Here is a 27467-nt window from a genome sequence, read left to right as displayed (position 1 = left end):
CCCGGCTGTGGTTGATGTCTGCCTTGGCAGGAATACAATAGAAGTAAGGGCCAAAAAAAATACATTTAAAAAACAGAACAGCATCATCTCCCTCCAGAAATCATTACCTGTCTACCGAAGATAATTGACAGATCTCATTGTGAGGCATTTCATGTTGGAAATATTTCTTTCTACCGAGTTAGACCCTCCAAGCATACTACTGCATAGAAGAACGTAAGCATCTACTTATTGACAGGAGACTTGTGTTCATGACTGCATAGGACGTAAACATTGATGGCGCCCACCTCTGGCTAAGCTCTACCTTAAGTTATCTCAGATAAAGCACATCTCTGTCCATCGTCCAGGATTAAATTCACACTTCCTTCTGCTTGGTAATACATATTCTTCCTAAAAATGCAGAGGCCTTCTTCCTTCATAAACCCTTTGACAAAGAGGCATGTGGATTATTTTGTGTATTCATGTCGTGATTTCTTGAAAGACACTGTGCAGTTGAGTTTTTCAGTACGTTGCCCGCCATAAGCCATCTCTTTCCATTACATAGAAGGCAGACATTTCTACTGCTTATATATCCAAAACACTGCAATATCACACCAAAACAGTCTAGATGGAAGGAAAAACTGGTAGTTTTGATTTTTGGGTGAATTGTTTCTTTGCTACACTACTGTCTGTATGTCACCGATTCAACTATCAGTGCAGCCAAACTTTGATTCCCTTTAGCATCTTTTGAGTGTTGGCAGAACAATACTAAGTGCATCTCAAATGCAAGAACTTCTCTGTTTTGTATCGCTGTGATTGAATAACTTTGGGTTTAGAGGTTTGTTGACAAATTTAAAGAGGTCACTTTGAGCTCTGTCAGAGTGTGGAAAGCTTTTTTTTTCACTGTATTGTACAATTAATAGCCTAAACAAGTTTTAATGAGAATAATTGTTAGTTGCAGCACTAATGTTCGTGCCGCACAAGCTGTTAATTCACGTCAGCTTAAGCAGCATGTGCTGTTTTGTGTGCCAAATTAAAGTGAGAGTTGAAACCGTGCCAAGCCAGCGCAACTCGGTCAAGTCTTTGAGTCCATCCATTGTTAACGCACTCAGTGCTGAACAAGTTCTTTAATTCCTCTAGCATGTCAATGTTTTCCAAACTGATGTTACTCAGTTCCCGTTGTGATGGGAAAAAAATATGCTGATGGTGAAAAATTGATCAAAGTGGAAACATTCAGCACTGCCACAACCCTCTCCACCCATATCGCTCTCTCCCTCTCTCTCCCTCTCTCTCCCTCTCCACCACCAGAATGTGGAAACTGCTCCTCTCTCTCTCCTCCCTCCCATTCTGTGCTCCGTTATGCTCTCTCACTCACTCCCTCTCTCGCCCCACTCTCCAGAGAGGGGCTCATTCAGACAGATGTAACACAGCGGTAGAAGCCTGAGCTGAGCTGAGCTGGCAGGCTGTAGGGGCCAGACCAGAGCCAGCAGCTCTGACTGGAGAGAACAGCGGAGAGCGGACGGCAGTAGAAACGACACAGTAGTTGTAGGAAGAGTTTCAGTAGTTGGGAGTTCAGTTACAGAGTCGACTTTGCCTCGGGATATGGGTGTGCTGATCTGGGCGCTCATCACCCTGTGAATTTAACATGGACCCTGACAACAGCACCCAACCAGAGCCACAGAATGGTGAGTGTGAGAATCGAGGGTGGGAGGAAAAGATGAGATGGGATTGATACTGTGGAAAAAAGTTGAAGAGCATGTTGGTGAACAAGGGAGTCAGGTCACATGGTTTTCCCGTTAGCCTGCTAATATGACCAGGCTCTCCATTTGGCTCTTTAACTGTTGACTGGGGCCTCTGTGGTCAGATGAATGGGACTTCAGTCTGTTCTAGTGGGTAGGGGGTTAAGGGGTGAGGGGTGTTACATGGCAATGTGATGAAATCAACAGCCTGCTAATGACATTTTGCTCCAAATGGTCCTATTACTTTAACAGGATCCTGACTACTTAAACAAGATTATAAGATTTTGGGATTTGCTGTAGCTGAGAAAGTTCAGATTGCATGCTGAATGATGTCTCTCTGGACTACGCCTTCTGCCGTCTGTCCGTCTTGCATGTGGCTGTTTTTGGTGCGAGCTCCGTGGAGCAGGAAGCTCTCCTCTCGTCCTTTTTGAATGGAATAATTAGCTGTGGTAGATGCGAGGGCCGTGGGTGTACCATTGCTGTTCAAAAGCAGCAAGATAATTTGAAGGTTACATGAATCTGTGTATTTGTATGCTGTTCAGCGGTTGCAGCATGTGGGTGTTTGTGTTAGAGCCACGGCGCAGCACGAAAGAATGAAAGCGGGAGAGGGAGAGAGAAGGGGAGAGACAGAAAGAGAAAGAGTTATGTACACAAATAAATCCAGGGGGATCTGGACTGCACTGTAGGCCAGTGAGAGTGCTCACTCTTTCGCTTCCCCCTCATTTTCCGCTGCCTCTTTTTTTTTTTTTTTTTCTCCACTGCTCCAAATGTTAGAGCCTAAACTAGATAGTTAAAAGGCAGAAAAAAATGGAGTGTTATTAAGTGGGCCAGAAAAGACGGTGTTTTGTCTTCATGGCCGATGGGAAGGACTCTGCTGTGCCGCTGATGAAGAATGTGGTTAACAGAATGAGTCAACAGAGAACATATTTCCAAGAGACCATAGTTTCTTTTCGCCAGCGTCTAAGCCACAGTGCTTTATGCACTGGGCTTTCTGCCACGACGGAGAGACAAAGAAAAGGGGAAAGAAAAACTCCTAAAGTCCAGACCTCACCACTTTTATCCATCTCTAGAGATGTGATACTTGTGTTAACAATCTTACCCAATTATGCGAGAAGAGTTGAGCATTTTCTCACCTTCACGTTATAAGGTTTTCTAACATAGTGCGTCAACTCCGGACAGCGGTCGACTGCCGTCTTCTCCTCGACCAGTCAGCCAGCGTCTTTCAATGCGCACAGCCCCGAAGATGTTAGAGAGAATATAAATAGAAAAGTGTGAGTAGAAAGGGCAATAATCTGGTATCATCCGATTACATTCTCACCTCAGGCTCGCAAGCTTCAGGAGTTCACGCTTCCCGAGGCTCGTAGGCATCAATTTACACTCACACACGCACACACAAATTCATGCACACAAACATCATTGCTGTTGTTGTTTGTAACTAATCTCAGAGCAAATCCTTGCTGTGCATTTTATATGCATTCTTTTTTTCAGATATCACACATTGCTTTGCATATTTTACATATAAAGTAGATTGATGTTCTGTTTACATCGACTTGGATGTGGAAGCCCACACACTGTGACTGCACATACCCATATCCTGTTTGTATGTGAAAGTTGAGGATTGTTGATGCTTGAGCTGCGCAGTACTTCAGATAATAGTCTGAGTGGTATTGCTGTCAGACGAGCCAATATGAAAGTGCTCACTTAAATAACTCAAACAATAGTCAGACAGTCCACATCTGTAATTGTATTACATAAGTCTAGAGTTGTGGTACAACAGTGCACCATCCAGTTTTCTCATGAGTAATGCTGTGTTCCATCTTCCTCGGAAATTGGAGCAGGGAATGACGTCATACCTGAGTTAACCGCGTTCCAGTACAACAGTTTGGGAAACCGAGACGGAGGCCACCAGGACGACCATTGTTGTGCTTTGCTCTTTTGGAGATAACACTCATTATGTGGTCTTTTGCACATACAAACACAGTAGAACAACATGTCGACAGATAGAAGTTTGACAGTGCTGCGCGCAAGACTGGTTTAATGTGACACAGATAAGACGCAAGTGCTTTTTTTTGGCATATTCCACAGATTAAACTTACTGTTGATCGGGCAGCCATCTTGGATTTAGATATTTTAGAGATTTAAACACCAAACCATCGTCAGAGAAATAGTGGCAACATATTTGAATACGCCACAAAGACTGCAACTGACCAGCAGGTGGCGGTAATCTGTATTCGTCATTTAAAAAGGGAAATCAGAGGACTGGCCAAAAGTTGCAAGTGGTACTGGTGAAGAGATGGAGGTTAAAAATAAACCGATTTGCGACCGACATTTAGTAATGGACTTGACATGACTTTGCCGATGGCTGACCATCGGCCTGGCTGACTGCAGGCCCTAACTGTCCGGTTGTTCCATTTGAAATTGCTGACTGGGAACTTGGAGATTTTGAATTCCCAATTTAAATGAAAAGCGCCATAAGCTGACAATCCCACCAGGAGTAGTTCTCTCTACAAGAAGCCGGACCTATTTGAGGCATCAAAAAGAGCACATATCTGCAGGATCACACAGAGATGAGAAGGGGTCTGAGGGAGCGAAGTACAAAGTGAGAGGCAGAGAAAAGTCCTTAACCATGGCCTTCATTGACATGTAAATAGGTCTGCATGTTTTTGTCCTAGTTGGGAAAGGTTGAATGCCTGCTCATGTACTGGAGGAGAAAACACAGGGACATTTTTTGTGTGTTTGGCCAGAGCTTTTATGAGAAAGGGGGATCAAACCAGATCTCTTCTTTCACTATAGGCATTTTTGTGAAAAACAAGGGGCTTTTCTCTCATTTTCCATTTTGAGGCGAGTTAGGTTTTCTGACTACACTTCTGAAATTCCCAAAATTTCATCCAGATGAAAGTGTGGTCTTGTGGGTGAAAGCGCCGCAGGGCTTTGTCTCGAAGAATGCTCAGCTTTTAATAAAAGATTTATTCTTGCTTGTGTTGTCATGTGCTAAAATCTTGCCAGACGTCTGAGCTGGGTGGTACAGGGTGTTTAAATTTAGCAACTGGGATGTCAGCTTATGAGTTTTAATCTAGTTTTAAGAGGGGAAACACTATCTTGCACTAGGCCTCATGGTTTAGTCGAGTTCCTTCTGGTGTACAAGAGACTTTCTTCACTCAGCAGATGAGTGCTGTCTAAAGTGTTCAGGGACCGGTGGAAAAAACATGTTTAGTCTGTCCTGTTATTCAGCTGTAAACATGTTTGTGTGTGTGTGTAGGCTTGTGTGGTGGGTGTGTTTCATTTGGAAAGCAAGTCTGCATTTTAAACCTTTAGGCAATTTAGGCAAAGTGAAATCTTTCAGGTTCATCCAGCTTCTTTTACGGGCTTTTTCAGGTAATTGAGTTTGAGGTTAAAGGTGAGACTGGAACTCAACTGAGATGAATACCTGGGTCTCTAGTTGCTGATTTAGTTTTGTCGCTGCAGAAGTGGTGTACAATTTGTCTTTTTTGCTGTCCAATAAATGTGTGTGGACTATGAAACCAAATCATTAAGCTAAAAGCTAAAAGAAAAAAATTGTTTTCACCTTGTTAGCCAACAGTTTCTGTTTGAGATGTCCAGCAGTTCCAGAGCAACACTATCATTATCATCCATTAGTAGATGTGTTTCTGGCCAACAGGTGACTGTAATGTCCATTATTTACTTTTACTTTAGCTCAGCTTTTGGACTCCTGATGCAAACATCTGGCTCTTTAGCAGCTGAATACTCCACTATGTTCATCAGCGACTCACTAACTTTTGCATGTCTGCTATTTTGTGCTGAGCAGGTAGTGAACAATCTGCTTTGACTGACTTTGGCTGAAAGACAAATCATGAGAGTGGTGAGAGTGAACCAAATTAGTAAAATTTGTGTGATTGGAAACAAACAACAGTTATGAAGCTTTTTAATATTCAAGGGGGAGCTACAGAGTCAGGTGATCATTTTCTGCGAAAACATTGATTATAAGTGCTTGAAGACATGAAACACCATACTCATACACATATACATTTCAGAAACATAGAACATTTTTTGCTTATTTTGTTAGTTTGTTTGATTTTGGCTACATAAATATCAACTCTGAATGATGCTGTATCCACAACCAAAACCAAACAAAATAACATCGTGATCGATCATTTTTTTCTCAGATAACAAGTGAAAGACGTTTGAAAATGCCACGGTCACAGTGACGTGTCACTGATTTGATCTGTTTCATTTTCACCAAAGACTGATATAACTAAACGTCTGGAGTTGAACAATTTGTTTTCTTTATTGTGGACCCATTCCCCGTTCTGTTTTTGAGTCCTGGGGACTCGCTTAATTAAAACCTTTAAACATCACTAACCATTTTTAATTGAAATCCCAAAGAGGGACGGCTATGGAAGAAAACATCCCATCTGTAATTATTGAGTTTCAAAGTTTCGCATAAACTATTGCGATTGTGTTCCTTTGCAACACCTCCCCAGGCCGGACAGCAGTAAGAACAGAGCATATACAGCAGGGCAGATTGTGTATTGATTTTAATGTCGCCTCTGATTCCTGGATATTGATGGCTCCGGAAATTAAAGCAGACTTCCTCGTTTGGGGCAGCCAGCCTGTCTACAGCAGCTTTATGCTAATGTTCCACATAGTCACTCTTTTCTAATGGGCTTCTGACCCTACTGCTCTGGCATTATCAGAAGCATTAAGAAAATATGAGCTAGTGCAAATAAAAGACATGCTGCTTGTCATGCCCCTCCAGAAGTCAAGGCGAGTGGCACTGGATTAGTTTGTTTGGAAAAGAACGTCAGGGGTGTTTTTGAAATAACAAACCGTGTGTTGAGGTGCAGCTTTTCTAAACCAGCCCCGATAGACTTGTGATTCTTATAGTTTTCGAATAAGTCATTTTGGAAAGAAAGTAAAGCATCACCTTCACAGACAAGCTGACTGTGTTCGTGCAAAATACCAAGTATTCAAAACTGACGAGGTGAAAAACAACATGTCGGATTTGTGAGACCGACAGCATTTTTCAACTCGGCTTTAAAATTCTTCTCAAATGTATCTCAAGTGGTCGCTTCTGACAGGAGCTCGCCTCCGTGCTTTTGTTTGATGTTATCTGTTGCAAAATCTGGATGTTTCTGAAGACAGAGGGGAAAAAAACCCCCGACACAAACCACACACATTTGTGCTCAGCCTGGCAGCCACACGAGAGGATCGCTGTGGCTATTTGCATAATGGATAGTGCTTCACAGAGAAACTCAGAATGAGAAAGAAAAAGCTCGAAGCGAAAGAGGCATGAAGGACAAAGAGAGAGAAAGACCAAAGACCTCAGTGGTCTATGTTTAGAAGCTTTGTCGAGCTATATATATTTACTACAAACTTGACCAGGTGGTTCTTTGAGGAGGCCAAGGACGCACAGGTGTTGACTCCACACTGCGTATTTGGATGAATGTTGCAGGTTTCGATGCATCCTCGGTACATTTCAGGATGCTTTCACTCCTTGGAGCTGCTTGCTGTGATCGCCATGTTTGTGACTTCAAAAAAACAGCCTCTGGTAACTTTGTCTGGATGACTAAGAAAAACTATGATGGGACTTTTCAGACAGGATTTATTCTTCTACAGTTTGCCTTTTAGCCAGATTATCCAAGGGACTAAGAAGCCTTTAGAGCTCAGCTCAACTTTTCTTCGGGTTTGTCCGGTCCAAAGCAAATTAAACTGATACCAGAATACAAATGATTGCCTGGTTGGAGTTTGAAGTCCTGGTGTTGTTCTTTTTAGTTTTACAATCGTTTGATTTGTGGTGGACGTTTTAAAGGAGACAGTCAGAAGATGAGACACCGAGATGTCTGTCTCCAGAGTGGCCATCTGCTGAGCGTGACAGTTTCTCTTTCCATTGTAGTTTGAAATTGGTCTGTTTATGGTAGGAAACCACCATGAAACAATTGGCAAATAGATCATAATTAGCCCCAGCTCTCTTTACACTGCTCTCTTTTAGACTCATGTGTCTTCAATCAGGAGCAACTTAGTATTTATTGACATGTGCACAATAAAGATGCGAAATTAACAGTCTTTGGAGAGTAGATCCTAATCACGACACAAAGTATTTTAAGGGGTCAATGACCCTGTGTGTAGTGTAGGAAGGCTCCCCTCCTGATTGAGTCTAGACACTCCTGTTGGTGGTTGGATTAAGGTCCAAAACTGCTGACATCTTGATGGATGCAAACATGACCAGGCTTCTGGTGAGCTCAGACCTGGGCGATTGAGGTGAATGGGGTGGAGGAGGGTTGTGATGATTCGCACTGAAATGACAACTGACAGCAGCAGAGCGGAGCACAGATTTAAAAAGGTTCTTGCAGTCAGAAAAAAAAGGGCCGCTTCAAACTCTGGCGCCTGCACACATAGTTCCCAACCAACTCTATTTCAGATTTACACAGGCGAAAAACAAACAAACAAAGAAAGAAGTTTGAAGTCATCTATTCTAAAAGTGTGAGAACACATCTCAAGCTTTGTTTTTCTTTATCTGTTCCTCTATGGCTATTTCATTGTGCTGTCAAGTCATACAGAGTTCAGAAATACAGTAATTCAGCATTTTTTCGAATTGTATTGTTCCATCAAATAAATATGGAAATTCATTTTTGTGAGCCTGAATACAAGAAAACACAGCTAGATTCACAGCTTACCCTAACCCACACATGAAAAGTCCATCAAACACTCAAAACTGGTGGATATAAATAACGCTGCAAGAGCAGAGCTAAGCAATAACCTCAGAGAGCTGACTTGGGGCCAGCAGCAACAGTGGCACGACTCCATTTGGCCCCATTTGTCAGAAAGCCTCCCTGATGAGAGACTGTCAGTCAACACTCCCGTGGTGGGACGGAGGAAGGGACGCGAACCAGAGAGAAGCAGTGCCGAGCAGCAGAGACAATGGAGAGTCAAGAAAGACTGGAACGTGTTTACAAATGTAAATTGTGCCTTTGCTCTATGTTATGTTAAGCTTATTAGTGTGGTTTACGTGTGTGTGTGTGTATGTAGGGGGGATGCCAGTGTGTGTCTATGGTATGTTTTGCTGTAGAGGAGTGTGATGTGTGTGTCTAAGTTGAATTGACTGCGAGGGCCAAAGACTGAGCCAAACACAGCCATGAGCTTGTTACACGCTCACAACAAATTTATGTTGGGAATGTGCTTTTCATGTTTCTGGAAATCTTATGTAAATGCGTCGGTCCCACACTGAGCACAGAGTGCCAGAGAGAGGGTGAGAGTGGCGAGGGGATGAGCTGAGGAGGAAGGAGACTTTTTAAAATATTGACTACGTGAAAGTCAGCGCGAACATGAACATCAGCAGCTGGCTTAAGCCTTCTCCCGGGAGATTCTTATCATGGAAAGACGCTCAAATGGCGAGATCAACCGATCTTAATCAGTGTTTTGTTTATCCCTCCACATTGTTTATGTGGTTTACCCAGTCACAGATCTGTGATGATCCACTGGAGTATTAACAGTGTCTCAGTCCAAACGCTGGTGGGAAATTGCAGTAATTTGAGCCTGAAATGAGAGAACTGGAGAGGCATTTGTGAAGTCTTTGCTCCTTTTTCCACTCTGTTTTCTACTATTGCATTTAATGTATCCATGATCATGAGGTTGTAGGTGCAATGTGTGTTGCTAAAGTTTACAAAAATCAACAGAATGATCCATCCCGGTCCACAGCCCCCATGCTAGCAGAGTGAACACCAACACTTCCCCGTTACTTTGAGCCCCTAGTCTCAACTGCTAGCTGCACGGCTACCTAAGATAACCAGCAAGTGGCAGCTACAATTGGCAGCAGTTTTTATTTTTGCGTATGCATTCAACAGGTGTCTCACATACTTAGAAGGAAATACAAGTTCTAAAGTAAAACACCTCAACATTATGCTCAAGTCCAGTTCATCAGTAAATTTTAGTTAGTCACTAGTTATTCTAAATTTTGCTGCAGATGTTTATTGGTTCCAAATATCTGTTATCAGCCTCCTTGATTGATTTGGCATCCGGGGTGGTAAAGGTCCCAGCGACCTTTGGGGGCCTTGGCAGCTAAACAGCCTGGTGGTATGCATGTCAGACCGCTGGGCCCCGGGACGCCCCAGTTCTGCTCTTTTATAAGTTGAATTCCCTTTGGAATCCTTCCACAAAAAGCTCTTGCTGGCATGGTAGGCATGGTAGCGGCCTGACCCCACGTGCCGCACACAAGTGCCTTTGTCTCCAAAATGGCAGTTGTTGGCATTCCCGACTGTCCCCTGTCCAACTCTTTCTACTGCTGAAATACACAGCCCCTTTTTATTTCTCCCCTTTTTTTTTCTGGCAAGAGGAAAAAGAGATGAGCCGTAAGCTGATTCGATGTCCTCTAATGTGCAAATGTTTCTCTGACTCAGCTTTTTTAGGAGCCTGCGTCATTTTGTTATGCATTAAGTTGAGCCTCGGCACAAACATTTTGATTCTTTTTTCTTTTTTAGCACCCATGCACTCAACAGAATATATAACGGCAGAATTACTTCTAGAGGCAGATCATTAGGACGCTGTAGATCCACATTAGACAGGCCGTTTTTCACTGATGGCTTTTTTGTCACGGTGGCACTTTTCATTCCTTTGCTCTCTGCTCGCCACTTGCTTTGTCTTCCTGCCTCCTGTATACCCTGCCTCTTCCTCCACCGTTGCAGTCGTTCTCTTAACTCTGCTTCAACAGCAGTAACAAAACAGCTGTTTCTCGAGGGAGATGCATCCTCAGTCCTTGCGCCTTTAATTCCAGAGAAACCTGCCTTTAACATGCTCATATGCACAAACGTATGCATAGACTAAACACAGCCTTCACTCTGCATGTTCTTGATTTTTCAAACAGTCTTTGACATAAACACACACAAGTAGACTCACGGAAATAAACAGTGACTGCGAGTGAGATGGAAAGGGAGACAAACAGAGAGGAAGATAAAAGGAGAGGTGTGTCACAGTCGTCTATAGAACTGGACTTCACTGCTTCTCTTTTTGTCCTGGTGTAACTCTATAGCCCACATACCAAAGATCTCTCTCACTTCGTCATCTCAGACTCCAGGTTTCTGTCTTTTCCTCCTTTTTTTCACTCTCACTGCCTCTTTGTCTGTGTTTTTCCTGGTAATTGTTTGTTGAAGGTGGAATTGGACTTTAAACAAGCATTGTAGTCTCACAGGGTTTAACCTCGAAACCACCAGGCCGACCACGCGCTAATGCAAACAGCATGTGGTGCTACTAATTACAGTGTGAGTAATGAGCAATATGTAACTTTAAGGATAAACCAGAATCAGAAGACATTCGGATCAGCAGGAGCCAAGACGGAGAGTAATCATGGTTAAATAGAAGCACATGACACTAATAGGGTTTAAAAGCATTAGCATTAAGCCAGGCAATACCTACTCTTGTAGTTTTATCTTTCTCCATCTAAATCTTGTTATATTTACAGTGTGTTGTTTTCTAGTCTAGAAGAAGCAACTGTAACATACAACATTTTGCCCACAGGAATCAATGAAGTATTTCTGGTTATGATAACAAGGAGGTTCAAGTTAAGGGTTGGCTATGGGCCAAAAGATTATACAATGATATATTTGAAAGCAACGATGAGTCAGACTATAGGCTGACTGGCATCCAATCCAGGTGTCTGTGGAGTTGCCTTCCTTGTTCTAGTGTTTTTTGTTTTTTTTCATGTGGTGTTTTTCTACAAGTTTAATAAGAAGTAAAAAGCCACAAAATACCATGATCTCTACACCATCTAAAGTCAAAAGATTACGTACCCATAGTTACCTTTACCTAGGAGCATATCTTTACACCCGTATCTGTTTGTTTGTTGGTTGGTTGGTTTGTCAGTAGGACTACAAAAGAAACTACTGAACAAATGTCCTCAAAACATGGATGGAGGATGACCCCATTAACTTTTGGTGCAGATCCAGGAACACAGCACGGCTTTATTTTCGTTAATATCTCAGGGAATAAATCATAGTTCTGGGCGAAACACAAATGTGGCGGCTGGTATCTATAAGGGTGCAATATAAAGGCAACCGCTGCTTAATTTGTTTAAGGTTAAATCACAGTTTCTCAGCTCCAGCTCAGCTCGAGGACTGGAATGAGGAAAGGCAGTCTGTCTCTCAAGCTGTAAGGGTTGCAGTTCAGTTCTTGCACATGAAGTACTGTAGGTGTGGAATAGTATAGTAGTAGTGTTGCTCGGTTCCCAGCCTAATATCCTGAGGGCTTAGGAACACCATCCTGTAATGAAAATGTTCTCTGAAATCGCTGCTGAAATCTCAGACTTCTCTGCTGAAGGTTCGGTAGTCGTCTCTGAAATCTCTGGCCCACAAAAGGTACTCTGAAAATTCTGCCCTACTACAAAGTGATAGTGTGTTTCCCATTGATCACAATTTCATCAGTAATCATTATTAGAGTTAAGGAAATGTGTTTTCAGAGAATTTATATGCCCAGTTATAACTCAATGACAGCTACTACGCAAAAACAGAAACACGATACAAGGTGGTCAGACATCTGTCCAACATATTTCTGTACTTGGTGCTTTTTACTGGCATGTGTGGCCGTACAACACTGCACTGTTCAGCAGAAAACACTGGAAAAAGAAGCCTCACTAATTGTCTCGAAACTGTTTTGGAAATTTGGAAGTGATCAAGCCAGTCTCCAAAAACACATGCCAAAATGTGTCAAATCACATCACCAAGCTTTGGTGCACAACAAACAAAGACACACTCACAACATAATGTTTCACTGGAGACTTTTATAGTTGTGCTGGATGCCTCAGACCCAAGAAACACATGAAAGTAATAGATCAACATATTTATTCAGGCCTCGGCGATGTCATAGACGGTCTCTGCACCAGAACAATTTGTATCATTTAACATTTACGGGGGAATGTGTGGAAACAGGTCTGTTTCCATTTTGGTTTTGGAAGCCAGGACTCACGAAATGTGTGGTGGAGGAAACACGGAGCTGTCTGTCATCAGTTTACTCTAACCTGACGACTTTTTTTTTTTCAACGCTCTGTTGCTGTGATCATAATTAGCTCAATTATAGATATCAAAGGAGATAAATGAAGAAAAACATCCTGTCATTACAATATCTGTCAGGTCAGTCAGTGGAAAAACTTGCTAATTAAAGAACTAAAAGGTCTGTTGAAAGCTAAATAATGTTTATACACCAAGATACATTTAGTGGTAACAGGTTTCCTTTCTCAGGTTTCATCTTTGTGTCCTGTGCATTCTGGTTTGGTGAATGTGACCATGCTGTCTGTAGAGCTCATGTTGATGTCACAAATATTTTCTGTGCACATTTTTGCATTTTTCTACATTTTTAGCCTCAGCATGGCTCAAGGGATGGCGATGTTGCTCAGTCTGTCTTCCCCCGACTTTGATCCGGATTGACGTATCTCAACAGCTATTGAATGGATTACCATGGGATTAAACATTCATAGTTCCCCTGTCTCTTCCTCCACGAGGATTGACATTTGTAGCTTGAAGTGAAGTGTCTGGATGAACGTTGCATGGATTTCCATCTCGAGGTGAATTGTAACAATATTGATGATCCCCTCATTTCTGTATAGGACCAGGTCAAAATGTCATTAGGGGGTTGGGGGTCATTTCAATTTCAGTAGTTCATGAAACCTGCAAAACGGATGACGTTCTCATTAGCTGCAGCTGCCCTCTGTGGTCTCTACAAATTAGCATGCTAACACGCTAAACTAACATTATAATTGTTAACATCAGCATGTTAGCATCGTCACGGTTAGCTTATTGACTTCCTGATGAGCTCATTTTGCGTGATGCACTGCTGTTAAGTGCAGACTTAGAGACGTCTACAGTGTGACTGTAGACTCTTTGTCTCGCTATAATATCTTTGATGATGTATTTTAAATTTCTCCTTTACGATGAGGCGATGAATAGCATCACTGTGTTGGAATGAGAGCAGACACAACACAGCCAAGCGACGTTCTACAAGGACACATCATCATATGATATTTTTCTTATTCCACAGCCCCGAGGATTTAATGTGAGTGAGACTAGATGTGGTGGGAACTCAAGGGGAAGGAAAGGGAAGGGGCTGAAGTATCCAGAAGTACACTGGTGTGAATAGCAGGAGGGGAGGGGGAAGTGGGGGGGTCTGCTGTCACTTCTGTGGACAAATGCTTTGCTTGACAAATGTCTGGCCAAGGACAGCAGCCGAAACATGAGAATAGTGTTCTTTGACAGGAAGGAGGGAGGGACGTGGGAAGAGATGAGGAAACATCAAGTTACCTTTGTAGTTTTTGGCATAGTTTTGTGTGTTGACTCGAATCTTTCACTTAAAAACTAGGTTTGGAAACTTGCCTGGAATGTTTTTTTGCAAATTAACTAATTTATCTCTAGCTTAACAGAGGAAAACAACAAGTGAGACTCATTTGTCCATTTGTAAGTCTTGTAAATCAGCTACCTTCTGTCAATTCCAGCTGAATTAATGTTTTTAATGCCTTTACTTTTTTTTTTTTTTTTTTACGTTTTAATACTTTGCAAATCTGCCATTGTGTCTGAAATGTGCTGCATGGATAACACTCCCTTTGCTTGTCATTGCAATAACCATAAAGGAGTTTCCATTGAATGCTTGATATTAAGATATTCAAATGGCATTATCTACAAAGACAGGTAGTTTCCCCTGAGAGCGAATCAGCAGTGATCACACACACACACGCTGCTGTAGAATGCAGCCTGACAACACAGCAAACTTGAGCTAATGCTTTAAAGCTGGAGTGTGGTAGTGAGGCCCGGCCTGGCCCCGCGGTTTTGGTCAGCCGCAACAAGGCCTGCAATTGGTCGGACGCGAGGTAGGAATTCAGCTCTCCTAGTTCTAAACCCCGCCTCCTTCTCCTCCTACCGGCCCCGAGCGCTGAGGCACGACGGCTTTCCCTATGCATGCACACACACACACACACACACACACACACACACACACACACACACACACACACAGTCTTTCTCCCTCGTGCACTCTCTCATATGGAAGGGGCTGTAGAGCAGGGAGTTACAGACGGGATCAGTGTGGACGTTTGAAGACACGGAGCAAGGAAGTGAGAGAAAGCAACAAAAGACAAAGAGATTTCTCTCCTGTTTGTGTGTGAGGGTGAGCTTTTTTTTTTTTTTTTTTTTTCTCTATCGCTATGTGAGCCTGAGAAGGGGGAGGACCTGAACCCTGCTAAGAGTCAATATCCCTGCAGGAGTCCACAGGACCATACACACTCACACACACACACACACACACACACACACACACACACACAGTCCACTGCAGCTACTGCAGCCTGAATGAGTGCTGAAGAAGAAACAGAGCAAGGAAGCAGGAGTGCGAGAGAGGGGAGGAGAAATCTCTGGAGTTACTACTTGTTGCTCTTGGTTTTCTGTGTGGATTGAGGATGAAATCCCTTCTGCTCACTCTGCGGCAGTGGGACCTTGTCTGAGGTGAGCACCAGCATTCCTCTCGCTTTTCTATCCTTTCACCGGCCAATAATCCTGCGAGAGGATAAAAGGAAGGGGGGGTCCGATTTACAGACTTGTGAACTTTTCTGCGGGATTGCTCTGTTGGTGGAATGGCGGAGGGGGGTTGAGGGAGAGGAGGAGGAGGTGTGGAGGGAAGCTTTTCACGTGCCGGGGAAGCGACATAATCACACAGATCTGTCAGAGAAAGAGGCAAAGTTGGGGTAGATAAAAAGCAAAGTATCTTTTGTGGAAGAAGTGAATGGGAGGAAAGTGGGGTTGCTGAAGAAATGTCAGGCTCAGACACACAAAGAGCTGTAACATGTGATTCAGAGCTCTGCTTCTGTAAGTGGGACAGCAGGAGATGAGAAAAGAAAACTCAGTCCAGCTCTCAGTCTCCCCAGACTCTCTTTCTTTGGTGTTTATGTGTGCAGTGTGGGTCTGACAGGACCATGCTCCATAAATGTGACATTTATTCATAACTTATTGTGTGTGTGTTTGTGTGTGTACTAGAGGAGTTGTCCAATTCCCCAACTCACTGTGGCAAAGGCACAAGGTGGTGTTTAACTACTTTATGAGTATGTAGCCTTCATTTATCAGCTCCTGCGTGATTACAGTGTCTTCCCTGACTCCTCCGCCACAGATAGTAGCTCACCGGAGTGTGCAGCCTCGTCGTCATTCCTACACCAACATGTGTTTACATGCTGCAGTCTATTACCCACACACAGAAGTACTAAACATCAACTATTTAGAAAGTGGCTCTGCTGGAGGTGGGCGTCTGTAATTGCAGTGACATTAAACATTTATGCGAGATCACCATTTTATGACCTTTTCGGATGAAGCATCAGTTGTTGTAAATTTGTCCGGGAAACCCTTTAAAATACTTAAGATTCCAGGCACAGACTTTATTAGATGTTGAGGTTTTTCTTTTTCTTTTTTTTTTGCTCATTTTTTTTTCATTAGTGGACCGTGTCCGGGCGTGGGGCGGGCATTGTTGTCCTATTATTAGAGCAAGCTGGGCCAGCCAGCAGCTGCAGGGAAGGAAGTACGCTCTGAAACAGCCGGAGAAGAGGGATTACTGGGAACACTGAGCGGGAATTATGGACTGACCGGAATGGCATTCCTAAGGTGGCAGAGTCACTGGAGGGGAAGATGAGTTAGCTGGAGAATCAGACTGGGATCAGTGTGGATCATAAGAAAAGACGCAGGCCAGCAGTGATCTGGACTAATGCACCCTGCTGTGATTGAAGATTACAGCTGTTGTACAGCTGGATAACTTGGTACTTGAATTACTGACAAGGATTTGTCGAAGGCTGCAAGTGACATTTCCCTCCTCAAATCAATCTGTTGTTTTAATCAGTGAACCTACAAGAATATAGAAAATGTTGAACTAGTGCCAGTCAGAACGTCTTAAAACCAAAAGTGATGTCTTAAAGTTGCTTAGTTTTATTCATCAGACAATCCAACACACAAAATGTTCTGTTGATTTAACAGAAAGGCACCTTTTCAAATCAAGCACTATTCTCTGTCGTTTCCACAGTGTGGTCACTAAGCTTACTGGGGTCCTTACAGCAAAAACTCAAATTAGCATCCAAATATCAAATCGACAAAAATCTGCACAAGACAGACAGAAGGAAAGAACACAAGAGATATAACTCTTTGTGTTACAATCTACAGTGGCAATTCTAGCTTGAATGAAGAGCAATAAATAAAATGCAACCTACTGTAACCTGTCATTGAGTCTGCTCCCTCGCTCTTAGTAACATCATTATCTCTGCGGCCCCAGTGGTGGAAGCCGGCCGTGTGTTTTAAGGCAGTGAAAGTGGAAGGAGTTCTTTACTGATTACTTGGTGAGTGACTGCTGAGATAAACGTCTGCCACGCGGACTAAAAAGAGATAATCACATCCCCGTATTCCTCACATATCTCCGCTATCTCTTCCTCTCCACCCCGTAAACCTCTAGTGTGTATTCCAGTGAAGTACGGGATTTGTTATCTAGATCCTTTGACTTTTTCTAACTTCTTATGTATCAAGGTGGCCACTCCTGAGTTTTTTCTGTGTTTCAAGTCGTCCGTCACTTCCTCCAAACCTGTAGTGTTGAATGCAAGCTGAGATGCGTTTAATCAGGTTTTTTGGTGAGAAACCGCCAACAGAACTATTGTGAAACCACATCGTCCAAAGAGCAGAACAGTACAATGGAGAAAGGATTAAAGAATAACATCGCTCGTCTTGAACATACTTGCTCAGATATTTCTTTACGGTTGTGAAATTAAAGATCACTTGCCAGCTGGGAGAAATGAAAGAGAATCTGATTTGATAAGACATTTAGCCACACGTGTGAGTCACAAGTCTCAAGTGTTAACCTTTAAGTCTCAAGCACATCCCGAAGTAAATTCTGATTATCTCCCCTGCATTTAAATCAGCTAAAAGACACTGAGAAGCTGAGTTTATTTTGAACATTACCAAAAACTGTTGCAGCCTGCTTAGACCGTATAAATGTTACTGATATTTAAATGTTCAATAACAAGCCTCTTAAATTAAAAACAATGTTCAGCAGGGCTCTGAAATTGCTATATAGATTTAAAGCTCCAAAGGTTCAATTCAAAGTAAGAGTCTATTAAAGAGGTGTTTCAAACTGATAAAGAAGGGGTTGTAATGGCATGTAATTAAGTCTACTGTTACACCAGTGCCCATATTTAACTGGTTATATGGCCCTGAATCATCAACAAGTTGTCTTCTCCAGAAATGCATGGTTGGTTTGCATTGTCTAACATAGCTTAAGCTTAACATTAGCATTCTAGCTAACGTTTGACCAGACAGTCAGCCATCCGTCTCAAGACAAGTCTGTCAAGTCAAAGTCTCGTCTATTATCATTGTTCGTCAAGACCTCGATTTTGTGACTCGAGTCCGACACCTCTGCTCATGCCTGATGCAGTGGCCTAAATTCGAGACTTTAAACTCTCATTCTGTAATATTTATGGCAAAGTGTGCTACACCACATTACAAAAGCGGACAGAGAGAACCACTTGGGACTCTTCAAAGTAACTAGACCACTTTGTAGTGATATTAATTCTGTAACATAGTTCTCTGTATTTTAACATCAAAGTCCTTTAATTCCCATACTACCCATCGTGTCCCCTCTTCACAAACACCTTATTGTGGCTCACAGACTTTTAGTAGCACAGGACCTGCCCTCATTTCCCCCACTCCCTTTCCAGCTTTCCTTTCCCCCCCTCCCATTCACCCCAGCTCTCTGAGAAACAGCCATGTAATTAGTTGGAGGCATAAATCACAGACAACAGAGGGGATTTCGATACATGTTTGACAGCAATGTACAGGGGTGGTTTCACTCTGCATGTTGATTTGGGGTTTGGGGAGCAGAGAGAGGTGGAGGTTGTTTGTTGGCAAACTGTACAATTATGTACACGTGTTTTTGATTTTACATTCCATGCATTTGATCACATGCTCTGTGAGATAAATGATCTGTTTTATTGTGTGTCTCAATTTCTTCTAGATTGCACGTTTGGACGTGCAGCTGCAGCTGTAGCCTTTATTCCTTCACTGGCACTTGCTGCTCGTTAATATCGAAATCAATTATCCACTTCATTGTTTTCAGTACCATCGGCCACTAATGATAACTGTGGAAAATGATCCATTTTGTCTTTGTCATAGCAATGAAGGGCCTCACATCTGAGTGCAGAACCACAAAAACACAGGCTTTTTGTGCATCTAAATGGTTTGTTTTGCTTCCCCCAAAACACCCCTAACCAGCAAATTACTCCCACTGCTCACTATTGACGGAGCACAGTCTCATCCATGGAGATGCACAATGAGAGAAGGTCTTTCTAGGAAATCTCACTGGAAACAAACAGAATCACCTCATAGACAACGGCCCAATCAAAAATCCCCTCCGTTTTGCGAGATCACACCTCGGGGTAGGGTGTCGGCCGATGTGTTGGGGCTTCGTGCACTCATCCAAATAGTATTTTATTCAGCTATGAGAACTCTCAGTTCTCTCAGTTCAACATTTAAGGTCCTTTTCTTTAAAACAAGTAAAACAAATGAATTGCATCTTTGATGTCCATCACCCTTCATTCCCCCTCTTTGATGGCATTTGACCCCAGTTATTAAACAAAAGTCCAGCAGCGAAGTTGTCACACTTGGTTCCACTCCAATAATATCCGTGCAGTCTGGCAGGGTAGGAGCAGGCAGGGTCCATGCTTGTCTGTCTCTGACAGATAACTCTGGATTGCAAGGAATATTATCACAGCTGAGGACGGCATATTGGAAATGTCTGGTCGCGTGTCTTTACATTAACACCGTCGACGACTACTGATGATGTTTTGTGGGTCCAAAGGGTTGTCCCACTTCATTACGGGAGGAGGACAACCTTTTTAGATTTTGGAGCTTGGCCCCTTTTGTCACCACCACACCAAACTTTCACACTCATCTCTTCATCTCACACATTATTTCAGCACTCATATTTCTCTCTCTGTACGCTGTGTGAGCAGGTGTGTACTTGATCGTAGGCTTCAAGGCGTACACTGTCGCATGCTGCTCATAATATGATAATAACATAATATTATGTTGACATATTGACTCTCATTATTAATCCAGCTGGCGTCCATATGTAGTTGATAATAATTGAGTTCTGTGCTCAGCTGTGGCCCTCAGCAACAGCTTTACCCCTGACTGAGCTCTTTGACATGCACACACCCTCCGCTGAGGCTGCCAGATAAACGGATGTATGGGCTCACTGTGCGTCTGGTTGTATTCATGTAGGCTTAGAAATTGACGAGGCACGTTGCAGTGTCAGCATGTGTGTCACCGCACTGCATGCAGATGTAGTTACAGTAGATGCCTCTTCGTTCTCAATACATTTATGTTGGTGGTATTGACGCCTCGCTAGTAAAGTCAGCAGAATTAGGATCTGCAAACAGTGAAAAATGTTTGTCTACAACTGAGACTTGTGGAGGTTGTTGTTGATATTTAGTGATCTGGTTGCCCATGATAGAATCTTTGTTTGTGACCACTAAAATTGGTTGTATTTAATTGTAACACTTCAAGTTGTGAATCAGAAAATGCTCTTATAGCTGAGCACAGTCACCATGACAGCTCTCATCAATGTCCCAGGAGTTGTCCCATTAACTTACTGTCTATTTCAGCAGCTCTGACAGCAGACTGAATAGCGGAATGAAAGCAAGGTTCATAGGGAAGTTAAAGCAAAAACGTTGTCTGTTACCAGTTTGTTTAATGTATAATTGATGAGTCAATGCATAATTTAGTTCAGGATGTATCATGAATTCCTGTTGCACACCGTTAACGAACGATCAAGTTGCTATGACCCGTGATTGAGTTTCTAGTCACTTAAAACACTGATACGCAATCAAGTGAGCTGGATTTCAACGACTTAATAGTTTGTTTATTTAACTGTAATTATGTGTGTTTATTGAGTAAAAATTTGCCTCTGACGACCAATTGGATATTTCTATCAGAAGAGGTAATACGCTCCTCTCAGAGAGGCTGAGCAAATACATGGATCTGAAATCAGGTTTTATGTAAATGGATTAAATGGAAGTGGGAATTAACGTTCCTCCAAGTCACAGTAACTTCATCATATATGAGCAACAGAAATGAATGGACGAATGCCTTAATTATCACATTTATGAGTCTTCGTAAGTCACGCGTGGGTTAAGCATTACTTAGAGTAAGTTTATGATGTGTACTCTTATTATAACGTGTTACCCTGTAGGAGTTGATGATCTGTGAGATTCTGTGCATTGGTTCACATATGTGATGTGAGTGTTTATTTGAGTTGTGTCGAGACATCTGACAAAGCCTTGTTGTGTTGATTTGCAAGGAGCTGGGCCACCCACCGAGTTTTCAATGAGCCGAGAGATAATGGAGCAAGTATTCCAGGTCTCTTCCCTGCAGGTCTCCAGTGGTGGTTCACTGTCTAGTTTAACAGTTAAGTAGCTCTGTCACATTCTTAGAGGGTGGTGTTTATGGGAAGACAAGACGTATTTCATTTGTTGGTATGTGTATGTTTCTGTGTGTGTGTGCCTTCACACCTCATCTTGTTTTTGTCACCTCAAAGCAATGCAAAGTGGCACAGGAGCAGCAAGTGTGTGTTCATATGACCTGTTTCTGAATGAGTCACAGCATGGTGCAGAACAACACTTGTAGTGTTTACACATTCTGACGCACGAAAACGCCATCAAATATATGCATATGTATATAGAATATATTATGAGTCAGGTCATGCTGTTGGGAAACACATGTAATAAGACATTTATAGATTTGTAGATTCTACCGTGCAACCTTTTAAAGGCCTCACTTCAGTTTATTAGAATCTTGTTTCTGTAGTTTTGGCCATAATTTCGATCAGTTGTAGTCACTTTGTATTCACCTTGGTTTTATTTTCTAGATATTGGAACATGGCCACATTGCAACAAAGTCTGACAGGGCAAGAAGCAGGCAGACGAGCCACCCGTTTAAGCACTCTTTTTGGAGGTGAAAGTGAAAGTGAACACACTTCGATAACCTCTCATCCGGCAGGAAAACATTATGAAGTAACAACTGTTTGAAGATAGTCAAAGTTAAACCAGGAAGTCTGGTTAGCATGATGATTTTACTATTCATCTTTGTTTTGGGGTTGTCAACCTGTCCGATGCTCCGACTGCCTGTTTCTTGTTTTGTCAGACTTCCTACCGGAGACATTGTTGCTTTCCTGAATCTAAGTTGTTCATTTGATGAGTTGATTATGTACAGTAATTACCTCCACCACAAGGAGGTTGTGTTTTTACTTGCGTCCGTTTCTTGTGTGGTTGGTTTGTCAGCAGGATAATACAAAAACTATTGAACAGATTACCTTCAAACATGGATTGGGCTTTTTATTGACAGTTCTGTTATTTTATCAGGATATAAATTGTGGATCTTGATGAAAAAAACTGGCTAATTATGTGGCTTATGTTTATAAGTGAGTACAATTTAATATCTACCCAGATGATCATGGTTAAGCAGTTTGGGTTTTTTTTGGCTATTGAGTTTGACATTTGATTGAGCTTATTTAAATTGAAGGGGGCGGTTGGGCCATTCTGATCACATAAAGGAACAGTGGACAAATAAAAACGCCGAATGTAATAAACTTTATTTACTCTTCACGGGTAAACTTGCAATATTCTGCTAGAAAATATCCTACGGCGATGCAAACGAGGAATCCTTGCCGTTTGGGTCCTACTCTTTTATATTTTCCCTCTTCTCAAGTCTGCCTTGACACTGACATACAGATAAACAGGCTTTCATCACAGAGTTCCAGACACACTGGTAACCAATAAACTCTGTGGAGACAAAAGCCCATCACTGAACCAGGCCCCTGGCTGTCAAAACAAAACGAAACTGGAGTGCAGAAGAGAGCAAACACTTTTTGCATGCACTTTTCCTCCCTGCTGCGCGCCCTGAGAATGTTCAGGTTGACCCTTTAAAAACCCAGCGTGGACAATACACTTACACTTGGCTTGACAATGTTGTTTGACTACAATGCTATAGTTCTGTTGCTGCCTAAGTGCGCCTTTTAACTTTTTTTTATAATTTATGAGGCGTCTCAGACAAAAAGCTCCTTGAATTTAAGATTAAAGTCCTGCTAAGTTGTCTCATGCCACTGAGCTTTCAGGGACGCAACGAAAAAAAAACCCATCAAACTTGTTAATATTCATCATAGACTGATGGGGCAGTGAGGGATCATCTGAAGGGATCTCAGGCCTGCAGTGTTTCACAGAGCAATGAAGCGTTAAATTATTGAAGTAAGTCAGGGAGATGGGGACCAACTGAACGTCCCGTCCGTCATCCTCACCTTCGTTATCACGTAAACACACATGCATGCATACAAAGTGCAACAAGAGCACCACTTTAATGTAATTTAAGCCCGGTTTTGTTATTCTTTTAACCACATTTAATCCTCTTCTCATGGGCATCACAAGACTTTCATTGTTTCTATGGTAACCGGCGGAGCGGATCAGTTGAGTCGGTATTCAGATCAACAAAAAAGACGCATGCTTTTAAAGTATGAAAAGACGTACGTCCCGAGAGACTGATTAAAAGACGACATGAACACGTAACAGTTTAATTCTGTGAAAAATATTGATGTCCTGGACGTATTGGTTATTTTCATTATTTTTTCGTGACAACGAGGACGATTTTCTTTTATTTATACAGCAGAGTGTCCTGAGAGAGAATGGATTGTTTCAGACACACTCATGACAGTTTTTGAACACACCTTAATGATGAATTGTTGTATTCGCAGAGGGAAATATTTAAGTCCCCTGTTTATCAGTCCTCTATCTTGAAAGTGTTCTCCCTGTTTATAACACACACACATACTGCACACACACACTTTGGGAGTGAGCGCAAACACGCTGATGATGTAAGAAGGTGGCCTAACGTGCTGAGACAAAACAGAAAACAGGAAAGAGGGGAAAATGAGCTCCACTCCCAGAGGTTCCCCCTTCCCTCCAACGTACCTCACTTCCTGTCACATAACTCCCAACCTCCCACTTCAACCAACCCCCTTTCACACACAAACACTCACTCAACAAGCCTATTTTTGTGACAAGTAAATCGTCATACGACAATTGGTGTCGTAATTGTGCAGACTCGTTGGGTGGAGGTTAGAATAAACCTTATTTTCACACAGAGCTGCAGTTGAGTTGCCTGTCAGTGTCTTTGTGGAAGCGACTGGTGGAGACTGCACTGTCCCAGATTGTCGTGCTCCTCCTGTGTCCTGCCCTCGATCTCTCTGAATAGCCGCACACATACAGTAACGCCACATACACACACATAAAGACAGGCGCTGGACCTTTTTGTCATTGCGGCTGTACCAGTTTTGTGGATAAAGCGCAGTCCCCGAGTATGAAGTTACAGAAGTCCAAAAATCTGCTTCTGTTTCCTCCCTCTGCGGAAGGCCACACAAACACACCCACAATGTGCCTGTGCATGTGTGTTGGGGAGACGGAGACAGTGAGATTGCTGTTTATAGCTCAGATGTGGATTCCCACGCTAGATAAAGCGTAGCTGATGATCAGACTACACCGACAGGCCACAGACAGTAGCAAACAGAATTCACTTCAAGTGCCTGTTTTGATGTTTATCCCTCCTTCGTGTGTGTGTGTGTGTGTGTGTGTGTGTGTGTGTGTGTGTCTTTGTCCATGTTTCTGTGTGTAGCAGCAGATTTCCATATGCTGACTTGCCTGAGGTGCACCATGCTGAAGGCAGGTGAAATCAGCGGGTTTGTTACCAATTGCGTCTACGCATAATTGAACAGGTTCTTTTTAAAGCTTTTTCCAAACTGAAATCAGCAGCTGTTTGTCTTTCTGGTTCACTTGTTCTCTCTTAGAAGTTCGCTGTTACTACAGCTTCATCTGACAGAGAGAACTGCTCTTTCAGACTGATGCAAAACAAGCTCTTAAAATTAGAGGGAGACCAACTTGTGTGGTGCAACAAATTAATTAAGTCTTGGTAGCCAAGAGGGATAACTAAGTCAACACTTACTACTTCTACTTCACACGTAATCCCTCGTGCAGTTCAGGGAATAAAATCCACTCTCTCGGCAAAACAATTTTGGTGTTTTTATTGGTAGACAAATCTGAAGCTAACACAGATTTAGATTTTCTGCGTGCATTACAACAGATGGGACCGAAAACAACTAAAGCTAGTCAAATATAAATAAGCTGTCTTTCAGCTACAAGAAGTATCGGGATGCATTTCATCTGTTTTAAAAAGGACGACACAGGTCTTCAGCCTTGCTAGCAGTGCTTACAGCTAAAAATCATTAGAAACAAACATCACGAGCTCACGCCTGCATGCAGCCAATGCTAACATGCAGATATTAAGCAGGTACAAGTTGTTTACCATGTTCACCAGCTTCATATAAACTTCAGCAGGCTGACATTTGCCAACAAGTGCAAAATACATGGATGAGGTTAATGAGAATTGTTGTCTTTTTAATAATACAGATAAAATTCTCAAGATGGGTTGCTTCAAACTACAAAATGGTGAATAGATAGATATAATATTAAATGAACATGCTCTTGCTTCTGCTTGGTGGCATCTGTTCATTTTGAGTTGTCTGTCTCTGTAATTTTACCAATACAATGAATATTAAGATAGATGGAATGTAGTTTGTAGTACAGCATTTAAAAAGGACACTTCAAAAGACTCAACAACAGCTCCTCTTTCCAGAAACACCTTTCCATTCCTCCACAATTCCCAATTTAATTTGCTGAGTCACCTTCATCGTATGACCCGACACGAACGTATGTTTGCCTTTGTTTTGAGAGGACCTCCCCCTGTAAGCCTCAGGCTCTGTGTGTTTATTCACAGTTAGAGAGATGGAAGCGAGTGCTCGTACCGCATGGCAGACTGTGCATGCGCAGGTGAGCGCTCAATTGACAGTCAGCACATTTGCACATATCAGAGGTCAGCGGCCGATGGATGGATGGAGAAGGTTTACAGTAACTGCCAGCCTTGGTGTTGCCTGTATCGCTGCCAAATCCCTCGCCACCCCACCCCGCCCCTCCTTATCCTCACTCCACAGTCCACTTAAATTTCACATGGCCATTTAACAAATTATGCCTATTGTTCATGTGACAATGGAGCCTCTGTGGCTGAATGGGAAGTGGCTACCCTTTGCTCGGGCTGTGACTGAATTCCATAAATTCCAACGTAAAGGACGTGAGGTATTTATATACATAATGGGGATACAAGAGCACGTATCATGAGATATGTAATGGTATTTAAGCAATCCACGCAACTTTTGATGCCACGTCAACATATCAGCCCCGGGGCCCTGGTTCGCTGTGTTACGGCAGAGGTTGGAGCAGCGTTAAAGTGAGTACGCAAAAGAAAAGAAAGTGAGCAATTAAAGGCAAGAAGGAAAAATGGTCATTCTTCCTCAAATGCACAAAGAGAGGGGATGTTATAAAGAGCAGCAATAAAAAGCTTAGGAATGAACTAAGAGGAGGATAATTGAAGCACTACAGTCCCACTTCTGTAATGACATGTTTTGTTACCTATAAACCCGGCTTCCTGGCTTTCTCCATCCTCTAATTTTTTTTTCTCCTGGCCTTTTACAGCCTGTCCTGTCAGAGCAAAGAACTATGACAGATGCTTTGGAAGTAAGAATTTGGAATGATTATGGGTGCAATATTTCAGCACCTTGTATAAACAGCTAACAGTTTGCTCGCAGTCAGCTGCCATGAGGCAGGAGTGGTTGTCCAAATACTGACACAACCGGGACACTCAGGATGTGTGTACTCACCATGGCACGACATGTTTTCAGGACATTATTTTCAGAAGACAATTCAAAAAACATCCTCTGTCTTGTATCATCAGACTGTTGAGGGGATTTAGCATATTGGAAAGTTTCCTACATACCGTACAAAGCTCATTTCTGGTTTGATTCCTCCATCCCTCTCCCCATAGCTTGTTATTTGACCTGGGATTTAAAGGGGAGTCGCCATGTAGATTAGATAAGAGCTGGATTACTAAAAAAGAGATGGACGGTGGAAAACCTGTGGAGAGCTTACACCACATGCGTGCGTGAGTGTTTGTGTGTGCGTATGAACATGTGCAAAGGTTAAAACTTCCCACTGGGATCAATGAAGTCTCAATCCATCCGTTAGGTCCAGATGAGCGTGCAGATGTGTGTTTGCAGCTACTGTAGAGTGCGTCCAGCCCTGTGATCCTTCCTCCTGTGTTTTGTTTCCGCCGGTGCGTTCGCTTATTTGTTTGATCTGCAGAGAATTGATTGGGACCGATTTTCTCCCGTGTAAGCGTTCGCCTAAATGTCAACAACAGAATGCGGGTTATTCACGCCGTAATCCTCACATTGTGTCTTTGATGTGAGTCGGGCACAGCCTCTCTGCTTGTGTGTGCTGTGATCAGTGTGTATGTGTGTGTGTGTGTGTGTGTGTGTGTGTGTGTGTGTGTGTGTGTGTGTGTGTGTGTGTGTGTGTGTGTGTGTGTGTGTGTGTGTCAGTGAGAGAGAGACAGAGTAAAAAAAATAAATAGGTAGCATCAGCGCTTCAATGATAAGTCGATCGATGGGTATTTAATTTGCGATTTGCTGTGATAATCAAGTCATTAATCACGAGAAAACACCAGACGTTCATTGGCTCCAGCTTTTTCAAATGTGCTGATTTTGGAATACAAAAGAAGAAGTTTGACGATGTAACCCGAGACTCTTAACTTTTGTACGCTTGTTAAATCG

At 42.6% G+C, this 27467-nt stretch overlaps 1 protein-coding gene across 11 annotated transcripts in view; it reads left to right on the top strand.

Moving 5' to 3' along the window:
* The window catches only part of dab2ipb (DAB2 interacting protein b), a 167252-nt gene that overhangs the window by 28390 nt on the left and 111395 nt on the right, over positions 1 to 27467 (top strand). Inside the window, exon 1 of one of the 11 annotated variants that reach the window (XM_037117096.1) lies at positions 1465 to 1661. The exons of 8 other annotated variants lie outside the window; for them this stretch is intronic. In XM_037117096.1, coding sequence (XP_036972991.1) covers positions 1622 to 1661 — 40 coding nt within the window. In that variant the 5' untranslated portion in view covers positions 1465 to 1621. Of the gene's footprint in view, positions 1 to 1464; positions 1662 to 15087; positions 15188 to 27467 lie in introns of those variants that run through there. 2 more of the 11 variants (XM_037117095.1, XM_037117097.1) reach the window with 2 other exon arrangements.

This window comes from Acanthopagrus latus, chromosome 12, assembly GCF_904848185.1.
Source record: "Acanthopagrus latus isolate v.2019 chromosome 12, fAcaLat1.1, whole genome shotgun sequence".
Lineage (NCBI taxonomy): Eukaryota > Metazoa > Chordata > Actinopteri > Spariformes > Sparidae > Acanthopagrus > Acanthopagrus latus.
Note: the sequence above shows the minus strand (reverse complement) of the source record. Positions and strands in the feature narration are given on the sequence as shown.